The 12,023-nt window shown below is 39.1% G+C and overlaps 1 protein-coding gene across 1 annotated transcript in view; it reads right to left on the minus strand.

Annotated features, from left to right (window-relative positions):
• The window catches only part of PLCH1 (phospholipase C eta 1), a 204,414-nt gene that overhangs the window by 16,183 nt on the left and 176,208 nt on the right, over nucleotides 1-12,023 (minus strand). Inside the window, exons 13-17 of the mRNA XM_077750100.1 lie at nucleotides 9,386-9,457; nucleotides 6,456-6,547; nucleotides 4,863-4,960; nucleotides 1,002-1,181; nucleotides 804-911 (exon numbers count right to left, since the gene is read on the minus strand). Coding sequence (XP_077606226.1) covers nucleotides 804-911; nucleotides 1,002-1,181; nucleotides 4,863-4,960; nucleotides 6,456-6,547; nucleotides 9,386-9,457 — 550 coding nt within the window. The remainder of the gene's footprint in view (nucleotides 1-803; nucleotides 912-1,001; nucleotides 1,182-4,862; nucleotides 4,961-6,455; nucleotides 6,548-9,385; nucleotides 9,458-12,023) is intronic.

Below are 12,023 nucleotides of genomic sequence, written 5' to 3' on the forward strand. Positions count from 1 at the left end.
ATATAACAAATGGAAAGAAGACCTGAAACAGTAAACAGAAGAATAAGAAAACATGCAAAGCATAAAATCCAGAAGGCACATCTGTCAACACTTCTTACCTGAATTGTTAAAAAGCCACTTTGGAAAATTTTAAAAGAATTTTAATGAGCAGAGCCAAAAAGAAATGTTTCTTGATCTAACACTACATTATCTTTTCTTTTTTGTTAGCGTTGTTTTATAATTGGATTCTGCTGACTAAAACGGCTTGGTAAAGCTGTGTCAGGTGGTATTTTAATTTTGTTAGCAGGTTTCAGACTCACTCATATTCACTGAGTTTCTGAAAGATGGGGCTCAGACCTTAGAAGGCAGCACAATTTATAAGTGATGCACAGGGAGTAACAAGCAGGGGCACTGGATTTCAGATGATGATCCATTGCTAACGGTGTCTCTCTTTAGGTAAATAACCTCACAAGAGGTCATGTTACCCAAACATTAAATAGTTGTGACAATTTGCATGCCAATACCTTAACTCTGTCTCTTTTTTAAAAATCATGTTGCAGGAGCGCCTGGGTGGCTCAGTCATGATCTCATGGTTCGAGCCCCACATCAGGCTTTCTGCTGTCAGCACAGACCCTGCTTCAGATCCTCTGTTTCCTTCTCTCTCTCTGCCCCTCCCCACATGCTTTCTCTCTCAAAAATAAATAGGCATCAAAAAAATTTTTTAGAGAATCGTGTTGCAAAACACTGATGTATCACATTTGGCAGAGAGTTCCTTCAATAAGATTACCCGCATTCAGAGAGAGGACCATGAAATGAACACACACCTTTGCACATTTGCTGGGGTTTGAGGACATAGCCACAATTGCCATTGGTCTTGAATTTGGCTCGATTTAACTGCATCATTCGCCCTTCAGACTGGTAGTTCAGCGCCACTGTGCAAGTTCAAAGTTTGAGAAAATTAGGCAAGACAGCGGCACAGAGTCAGGACATCCGGAGACATGCTCGTTCCCAAGCGTACGCACCTAGCTGGCAGCCTGCATTCCAGTAGGGCAGAGGGTTGAAGTTACTGGAATCGATGCGGTAGGCAGAGGGATAAATCCTTGTGAGCTGCTTTTGGTTATAAATCATGAACTGCTCCGATTTCTGCTGAACCACCTGATGTGCTCTTGTTTCGCTAAATGATAACACATTCCCTGTGGTTCCTGGCAGTTTTTAATAAAGAAAAAAGAGAAGTGAGAGCCCCAGCCAAGAAAACACCACTCACAAAAGACTTTTTTACCTATGTCAGATTATATCCACCATAAAATGCAGAGCAAAAGAGTGAATTCAACCAGAGTGGCAGTAGCTTCTAACCAAGAAAGATCCATAGGATCGCATTCTTGGGACTCTTTAGCCATTTTGAGGCCAAATTAGAGGTTTACATCTTGCTGGGATAACTGAATGTTTCTGAGTCCCCTGTTCTTCCAGGAATTCAAAACATGTCACTAATTCACGTCTATCTGGCTAGTATAAAGAGGGCTGGCAGGAAAATCATTTTTCAGGGGCATGATTCCAACAGAATATCTTTGCCAAATATAAACACAGTCATGGATAAATAAAACTATGCAACTTACTCCTGATAACAGGGAGACATTCATTGAAGATATTCGTCTAGAAAGCACTCATGTGAAACACATATTAATGTAATATAATAATTAATAAAAGACCAATTCCAAAAGAGAAAAAGAAGAGTTTTAATGCTAATTGGGATAGAATTATGAACAGGAACAATAGTGGAGACAGATTTTTAAAGAGCATTATAAAAAAATCTCAGAAACAAGAACAATCAACTGCCATCCATATGTACAATGGGAAACATAAAGGGAGGTAAAAGAACAGGAAGCCTATATTAAAATTTCCTGACTATCAGCAGGAGATGTCAATCCAGGGCCAAGGTGGCTGCCAATTTGAGGGTCATGATGGAGGTGACCTCCCACCAAGCATTCAGCATCCTGCCCTTTCCCCCCAGTCTCAGGTCTATAATGCCACTACTCCTCCTGCCCCTTCACCAAATGTCCACACCCCACCTCTAAAATGACCAGCCATATGTGTTCTGGATCTGCTAAAAGAAACCAGCCTAAATAAAGAATGAAACTTGCCCAGAGCCTCCTTCCCTTCTCAGTGTTTTCTCTGGCAAGCTAAGTGTATCTGAACACAGACTGAGGGACACAGCTCATGTAGCCAAGGAACTGAACTAGAGTCTTGGTGGGCCAGCTGGGCCGAAACTGTATCCACACTGTGCATGTTCATTGGAGCACACAGTCCCCCAGGGTCCCTGTTGTCGTCAGGATTGCATACCCTTGGATATTAAATGCTGGCCAAATGACTACCAGTTACACTCTAGAGATGGAACTTGGGATGATCATGTATACAAGATGGAGGCAAAGAAATAAGAGAACTGCAGTTTTTAATAGGATGACTTCCCTCATATAGATTCTTTCCTTATCACATATATTTAATTGACATACTTATTAACATAATTTAAATATGTCAAGCATACTAAAAATAATCTTATTTGCAGATTTTGATGAACAATGCTTCAAACACGATGGGAGGAAGCAGTCATTTTTTTTTTAAGGAGAAGGGGTTTTTTGATTTGTTTTGTTTTGTTTTGTTTATTTTTGAGACAGAGACAGAGTACAAGTGGGGGAGGGGCAGAAAGAGAGGGAGACACAGAATCTGAAACAGGCTCCAGGCTCTGAGCTGTCAGCACAGAACCAGATGCAGGGCTCGAACCCATGAACCATGAGCCGTGAGATTATGACCTGAGCCGAAGTCGGGCGTTCAACCAACTGAGCCACCCACACACTCCGGAAATATAGTCTTTTTGACAAACCACATTCAGATGCAGAAACACTATAATCACTATAACTGTTTTCTATCTCTCTCCACATAAATATGTAAACCACATTGTCATCAAGATGACCTTACTAATTAGGCACATATCAATTAGCATGTGAGTAGATCTGAGTTGCTTTGCATTGGGATAAGACATGCATTCAATATTTATTGCTGATTTTGCGGCCACACAAACACTCATACACACACAACAAAAACTCCTGAACTTCTAGAGCTAAAGAGTACTCAATATTATTTTCCATTAAGCTAATAGAATTATAATTTCTTAAAGTATTTATTAGAAATTATATTCCTCTAGGGGTGCCTGGGTGGCTTAGTCGGTTAAGCGTCCGACTTTCACTTGGGTCATGATCTCTTGGTTCGTGGGTTCGAGCCCCGCGTCGGGCTCTGTGCTGACTGCCAGCTCAGAGCCTGGAGCCTGTTTCAGTCTGTGACTCCCTCTCTCTCTGACCCTCCCCTGCTCATGCTGTCTCTCTCTCTCTCTCCTAGAAATAAATAAAACATTAAAAAAAAAAAAAGAAATTATATTCCTCTAGGGGCACCTGAGTGGCTCAGTCAATGAGGCATCCAATTCTTGGTTTCATCTTAGGTCATGATCTCATGGTTGGTGAGTTCGAGCCCTTCACTGGACTCTGCTGACAGTGTAGAGCCTGCTTGGGATTCTCTGTCCCTCACTCTCTGCCCCTCCCCTGCTTGCTCTGTCTTTCTGTCTCTCAAAAATAAATTTTAAAAAGCTTTTTAAAAATAAAAAAAAAGAACTTATATTCCTATAAACCAAATACATCTGTAACTCCATTAAACCACTCACTGAGTTTATTTTCTAGCTATGGGTGGTTATTATAAGGATGTGGTTTTCACTTGCTGAGAATCCTAGTTTCTCATGTTCTCTTATGTGAAATTACTCTTTTTAATTGTCACCATTTGAAGAAGGAATCAACACCAAAGGTAAGAAAATCTGTAGACAGAAAATGATACAGTTGTGGAACAGGAAAAACGAAAAAGATCTCAGGGAAGAATCCTGGAGGTTTGTAATGGACAGAAGACTCAGCAAAATGTCATTTTTCCTTCACAAAGACTTGTTGAGAAAATGAGAGATTTTTAATTTCCATTTCACTTCCTCTAAAATTAAAATTAGATAGAAAAGCCACATGACTATAGTTTATTTCTATAAGCTTTCAGTAACTGAATAAAACAGAAATGAGAAGGGAAGAGGAGCAGCTAACAGAAAAGTCCAGGGTAAGAACGCTCAAAACAAGGATTTCTCAACTCAACACAAACCAAATAATAGGTGAAAACAGTGAAAAGTGGGTGCTTCTGAAATCCCTGCTCTTTCTGTTAAAACTTCAATCTGTGCATGAAATTATTTTCATCAAAGTTGGGGCACCCAGGTGGCTTAGTCGGTTAAGTGTCTGACTCTTAATTTCTACTTAGGTCATGATCTCACAGTTCATGAGTTCAAGCCCCATATCAGGCTTTGCACTCTGGAATTCTCTCTCTGCCCCTTCCCCACTCTCTCACTCTCTCTCTCAAAAATAAACAAACATTTAAAAATAAATAAATAATTGTCATCAATGTCAAAACTTCCAATGAGAAAATATGGGGCTTTTTGAGGTGCTATTTTAGCCAATTAATTTCTTCTTTTTTCTGGTCATTCACACTAGGAATGTCCATCTGTTACCTGGCCACTGAACCCGGTCAGGTCTCCATAGTTCACACGTTGGGCAAGACCTTGCTATAGTGCATTTGTCTTTGCAGAATAGTGAAGTCCTCCTCTTCCCTGAAGGAAATTTCTCTATCTCCAGCCAATCAGGCAACCGCAGTAATCAATATAGTCCTCCCGGTGAACAAAGCATTATACTGGCAGTCGGTTTCCTGACACTTAGGTTGGACTCTACACAGTTCCAGAAATGTGTGCTGATGATTAATAAACAGTTGACAAAGAAAGATCAAGAATGTTTACCCTAGAAGAAAAACTCAGTCCTCACCATCGTCCACAATGTCTTGGGCTGCCACAGAGTTCGTGTACACAACCAAGTCAGAGAGCTCTCGGCAGAGCTTCATGGTTTTCCTTCGGCGACCCAACCTAGGAAACACACACCCAGGACTAAATGTCATTGTAGAGCTGGAAGATGTTGGGGCTTTTGGTTACTCCACCTTCCCTGCCTGTTCCTAATGGAGCCAGGATTAGAACCCACGTGTGATTCCTAGTTCAGCTCTCTTTCCATCAGAGTACCCTAACTCACGTGGTTTCATTTACTGCTCGGCTGAGAATCACAGGATCTTCTTATGTATTTGCGAGTTCTGTTGTGAAGGGCTTGGCTGCCACTGTTCCCCAGCTAGGGAGGAACTCCAGAGTTCATTGGGCATGTCCTCCACTTTGGCAGAGGAACCTGGACTTCTATTTAAGAACATTCACAGCAGAGGGCCCCTGGAAGGTGATCCCATTTCTCGTACATCCTTTACTGTAAATACATATTGAGTTTTCTGTACCCTAAGGGTAGGAACCATATGCATCCTCTCTGCCCTTTCTAGTTACTAGTTTATGTATGAACACTCTGTCAAAGTGAAGCTAAGTATAAAATTTAATGGAGCACTAAATGTCATCCATTCCTACAAGACCTTTCTATGCTTTTAATTTCATTTAATTTCAGTCTTTCAATAGAGACAGGGCTGTGTGTGTGTGCATTATCTGTGATATAATTTACATTCCTCTGTGACTTTACTGTTTATACAAACTGCCAGAAAATCATCTTACTCATTTGAAATTCTATTGGCAATAATAAAAAAAAGTAGCTAATATTTTTGAGTGCTTAGTTAATTGGAATAGGGATTATTGGGCTAAGCAGTTTAATTCCTTTAAGCTATACAATGATCCTAAGAAACAGATATATATGGGGTGCCTGGGTGGCTCAGTCGGATAAGTGTCTGACTTCAGCTCAGGCCATGATCACAAGGTTCGTGTCTTTGAGCCCCACGTCCGGCTCTGTGCTGCTAGTTGCTTAGAGCCTGGAGCCTGCTTCTGATTCTTTATCTCTTTCTCTCTCTGACCCTCCCCTGCTCATGCTGTCTCTCTCTCTCTCTCTCAGAAATAAATAAAACATTTAAAATTAAAAAAAAAAAAAAAAAAAAAAAAAAAATTTAAAAAAAAAAAAAAAAAAAAAAAAAACTAGATACATAAGAGAAGCCTAACTTGCCCCATGTTAATGTTGAAGGAACAAGAGTTTCAAATCTGGTTGATCTCAGATGCCTGGCCCTTAACATGTGCTCATGATCCATCTTCTCCTTTAGTCGCCTAGGAGAGCCCTCTGTACTAGCTCATGTGGCCCCCCTCTCTTCTCTGAAGATATCTCTTACCTGACAACTGCAGTTAGTGCTTAGAAACAGTTCCCTATGTGCCAGGCACAGTATAAGTCCATTACATGTCTTATTATCTCATGCCCAGTTGAACTTCAGGTGTCCTGATGCACTGAGCACTTGACCTAGTGATTCAATTCTCTAGATATATACAACTAGAACAGCCAGGCTGATGGGGATGGGGTGGCTCTAGGAGTCTGAGCAAGAAACGTGGAGATTCTTACCTGTACAGCTGGCCAGTTTCCTTGCCAGGATTCTGCTGTGTGTCCTCCTCCTCATCAGTACTGTAAGATTTAGGCCGTGATTTTGTGGTTTTCTGCTGGAAAAATCACAGTAAACTTAAAAATAAACTTAGGCACATCAACAACATATGGAGAATGGACTGGGCATTATAATATATATGAAAAGGACAATTACCTGGAAGAAAATAAACCAACCAAATATTGCAGCTTGCCTTACCATCAATAACAAGCATATCTTTGGTCACAATCCTATTAGCATATTAAGGCAAAACTGCTTTAAAATTGACTTCTAAGTCACCTAAGATGTAGGTTTTAGAAAGACTTTATTAGTCATTCATTGAAGGTCTCCATGAACGGAACAGTCAGAGTTGTCATATATATTTAAGTGAGTGTAAGGGGATAAAATATTCTCTTATTTAGGAAACTTACTACTCCTGCTGACTCAAAAAAGACACATTTGATAAAAAGAGACAAGCAGTAATTTTTTTAAATGGATAACTTTTTCCTGCTTTTGATCAGCATGAACTCAGATAACTGCCTAAATAAAACTGCACTTTTGAGATTGTGGCCCATTTTAATTTCTAGCAAAAGAATGAAAATTATTACCCACAGGATTTAAGCTGAAAGGCTGTAGGACTAAAGGCTGTCAGAAATAAAGCCATTTTGGAATGATGCACTAATGATCACATTAGTGATAAGCCCAATATTTATCAATACATAACAGAAGAACAAATGGTGGGCAGGGACCCTGTAAATGCAGAAAACTTTGCCACCAAAACTACAGCTTCCACAGACAAAGACCTTTAGATGAGTACCCTGGATATCTGAGGATGGCGGCTTAGAAAGGAAAAGGGAGCCCACCCTCACATTACCATGGGGCCATATCACTCTCCAGATTTTGTTACTCAAGCTAGCATAAACACTCAAGTCTACTGCACTGGTAGCAAGGTGCCAATTTAATCTGGAATCTTCTCAGGTGTTACTGATGTTTTGAGAACCTCAGGGTGCATGGTGTGGGAACCCTAGCATCTGATGATGTCACTTTCCAGCTTGGCCTATCATCAAGCTGGCAAGTTGACTGACCTCTCCAGCTTCCTGTTGTTTTTTAAAAGGACAGGTCAATAACAACTATTTTAAAGGATTACTGTTGTGATGATTGAATGAGATGGGTGGAAAGTCACTGTGTCAGCTACATAATGTTAGCTTTCAATATAAATAGTCTATAAATAATCTTGTGGACATTCATTCATATGATTTGAGATAGAATAAATTTTAATTCTATTGAAGCTAAAATATTCCCTAAAAGATTTACTTTAGAAAATAATTTTAATTCAAATGAGTAGTGGTAATCAAGAAATGAAATATTCTCCAATTCCACAGATAGTCAATAACTTGAGGTATTACAATAATAGATCTGTCTTTTGAAAGTTCATTTTTAAATATAAAATGTAATGAATCACCAATGGCCTAATATTTAGATAAATGAGGCTATGTTTTCTTTCTACATAGATTTGACATCTTATTAAAGTTGACATACTATATAATCAATTTTTGACCTTACTCTTTTACTCAATGTTTTGCATGCTGAACTCCAGAGTGATCATCTTTCAATGGCTGTATAATTATTCATTCTGTGAATGAATCATGGACTGAACATTTTGGTTGTTTTTAATTTTCTATTATAAGGACTATCTTGTCCAAACTTTTAATAAATTATCCTATTCATGGAGCAGGAAACTCCACATACAACATTCTTTAAAGTATAAGAAACAGCCTTACAGAAACCGCATGCATAAAGTTTACATTCAATAATTGATTTCTTGTATAACACGTTTTACCTTTTTATTGAAGTATAGCACACATTTGGAAAAATACAATCTTGAGTATACAGCATGATGACTTTCCACAAAGTGATACCATCCAAATGAGGATTATTTGTCCAAAAGCCTTCTGATTCTCCCATTCAGTCATCACCTTCTCCCCAAAGGTAACTACTATCCTGACTTTTACCTCATTGATCTTTTTTGCCTGTTTTTAAAATTTGTATAAATGGTATCAAACTTTATGTACTACATTGGGTCTGGCCTCTTTGCTCAATGTCATGTTTATAAAGATTTTATTGCATATATTTGTAACTGTGTCATTTTCATTGCTGAAAAATAGTCCCTCATGTGAATACATCATAAGTTTTATACATTCTATTGTTTGGAAACATTTGAACTGCTTCCTGTTTATTCAATTACAAATAATGCCACTATAAATATTAGGTATATGTCATGAGGCTGAAACACAACAATGGAACTGATAAGACATGGTACACAATACAGCGTTAGTAGATACTGTGAAACAGTGTGAGGTAGTTGCACAAATTCACACTCCCATTGGCAGTGTATAAAGTTCAATTTGCTTAGCATCTCCACTAACCCTTAGTGCTGTCAATCATTTTATTTCTGCTATTGTGCTGGATATACATGAAATCTCATCATCATTTTAATATGCATTTCCCAGAGAACTGATAAGGGTAAGGACCTTTTCCATATTAGCCATTTGGAAATTTTCTTTTGTGAAAGCCAACTCAAGTCTTTGGCCCATTAAAAAACAAAAACAAACAAACAAAATAAAAACTATGGTATCTTGTTATTGATTTGTAAGAATTCTTTATATATTCAAGATACAAGTCCTTTGTTAAATATATGTATTGAAAATACTCTTACCCAGCATGCTATTTGCTTTTTGATACTTTTAATGAACAGAAGCTCTTAAATTTTAAAGTAGTTCATTAATCTTTTTCTTTTCTGGAGTCCTATTTAACAAATCTTCAGTTATTCCAAAGTCGTGATGATATTGTCCTGTTATTTTCTAGTCTCTTGAAATTAATTGAATTATGCACATTTGTTGCTCTTAATTCATACCTTATGTTTTCCAAAGTTGGTCATGAGGGATCGTCCATGTGATTTCTTTCCATTTTCTTTCACATCTGGATGCTGAGTAAATAAAACATAATATGACTATTTCTCTTCCTCCCTTTTGTTTTTCCTTAGTTTTGGTGGATTGGCAGAGGTACCCTTGGCCTTAGGAAGAACAAACAGGTCTTGTTCATTTCTTCCTGTTTCACACCTTCACTACTGCAAAGGTTGTGGAATCTGCCTCAAGAGAGGGAGACACTGGCATGGAGAGGTCTGGGCACCAACCAGGAGACAGTAACTGCCAACAGCTTCCCCAAACTGGTGTCAAAGGCCTCTCAGTAATGCCCAGCTATGCAGGTCCCTCCAGAGGCTGTTTACAAGGCTCTCTATAGCACAAGATATATTCTTCTGAAATGCCCTGAGGATAAATCATCTCCAGTTAAAAAGTAGATTTAATTTTGAAAAATGGCCAAGTCATTAAGAGCCAATTCTGTTGAATGAGAAAAAATAATAATCACACTGATTGAATACTGCTATTTGGAATTTTAAAACATTAAAAATAAATAAAATCCAAGCACATCTATTAGGTAATACGATTGTTTTTGTTTGTTTAAGTAAACCACAGCAGAGCTTATCTGTTCATTGAAATTAATTCCCTCTGTGGTGAGCATTTGGAAGAGGTATTGTAGCCTCATGTGGATTCATTTCTCCTTGCTCAAGCCTCATTAGGGGGAAGAAAGGACACCCTGAGAAAAGGGTTTAGACTCTTTTTCAATTGTCATCCCTAAAAACATGTATTAGCTGGTTCACAGCTAATGACATGGTATAAGGACAGATTGGCAGGCCCCATCCTAGGACTCTGGCTAAACAGAGAAGAAACAGAGATAACCACATAAATGAAATAAATGTGAGTGAGCAAAACTACTTAAAACCAAAGGCCAGGGAGACATTGACATATATTCATAGAGACTAATCAAAGATATAATTTGGGGTGGGGAGGGGAAAAGATTAAGAATTGGTTGGGGAGACAGTTCGGAACATGCTAGAGGGGCGGGGATAGGGGGATTACAGGGTAATTTCATTTGACTGGTTAATGTATACTTTGGAGATCTATTGAAGCTGATCATTAAGTGTTCAAAAACCCTGGAGTTAAGAAGGTAGCCAGAGATGGTCATAAAAGTAACACCTCTTTCCAAGTTAGGAGACCCAGTTCTAACACTAAATAGCTAAGTGTCCTTTGGCAAGCCTTTTCTCTTGACTTCAGTTTTCTTACCTGTGAAATGGGAGAGGAATGGATCAATTAACCTCCGAGTTCCTTTCTGCTTCTAATAGCCCATCTACCGGTCATGGGACCATGTTATTTATTGTCTGAAACAGAACTCTTTTAAGAGTGTTTGAGGCACTTTTAATAATTACTCTGGGACAGTAGGTATGAAGCAGGGCTGTCCCATGCAAGTTGAGAGGTGTATGGTCATCCTGTTTAGTAGGCACCTACCTCCAAGGATTATGCTAACTGCATTCCATATACTCTCACTTAATATATACAACCACCCTCAGAGATAAGTATGGTTAAAATCCTATTTTACAAATAAGAGGTACAGTGAAATTGGATAATATGCCCAAAGTTACAAAGCTGGTAGGTGATAACACAGGGGTTCTGTGTAGCTCTAAATCTTCTCTCTGGCTTGTTCTACTAACTTCTCCCATCTCACACCACCTCTTTCCCTAGAAGGGTTATACACACAAATACCTATCTCCAACTTGACCTCTCCCTGAGCATTCAGTACCACATCTTTTATTGAATCCATGAATCAGAGATTGTGCTAGAAACTTGGCATGTACATGAAGATGATGGCAAGTAAAACAGATACAGACTCTGTCCTCACTGGGCTTGAAATCTAATAGTGGAGACAAGTGAACACAACACTGTGTAATAAGTAATAAGACTTATGATGGGGGGCAGTTCAGGGCATGGCAGGGTGGCATGGAAAGGCCACCTACCCAGACCTGAGGATCAAGGAGGACTTCCATGGGGACAGGAGGCAAAAGCTGAAGCTGGAAGAGGGGTAGACATTTTCTTTTTTATTAAAAGTCTTTTTTTTTCAAGTTTATTTATTTATTTTGAGAGAGAGGGAGAGTGTGAGTGGGGGTGAGGCAGAGAGGGAAAGAGAGAATCCCAAACAGCCTCTGAACTATCAACACAGAACCTAAACGGGTGGCTGGAACTCATGAACCGTGAGATCATGACCTCATAATGGAATCGACAGCCAACCAGGCGCCCCAATTGGTAGACATTTTCTAAGTGAGATGAGGAGGAAGAAGTGTGTGGTGGTCAAGGGAAGAGCAAATACAAAGGCCAAGTGCTAAGAAGATGGTACCTTCTAGGAGACAAAGGAAGTAGGGTGTGTGTACTTGTACACTGGAGCTGGAACCAGAGCATTGAGAAAGGATCTATGGGGTATATCCTAGAGTGTAAACATTATCTTCCAAACTAGGAGGAAACTTTGAATGGGTTAAGACACAAGGATGGCATTATCAGACGCACATTTCTGAAACATCACTATGGTAGTGGCATACATGAGAATTTAGAGTGTGAGGGAAGGCAAAAGAGCAGGAAAAGTCCAGTTAGGGAAAAACTATAGCC

This window comes from Crocuta crocuta, unplaced genomic scaffold, assembly GCF_008692635.1.
Source record: "Crocuta crocuta isolate KB4526 unplaced genomic scaffold, BGI_CrCroc_1.0 scaffold19, whole genome shotgun sequence".
Taxonomy (NCBI): domain Eukaryota; kingdom Metazoa; phylum Chordata; class Mammalia; order Carnivora; family Hyaenidae; genus Crocuta; species Crocuta crocuta.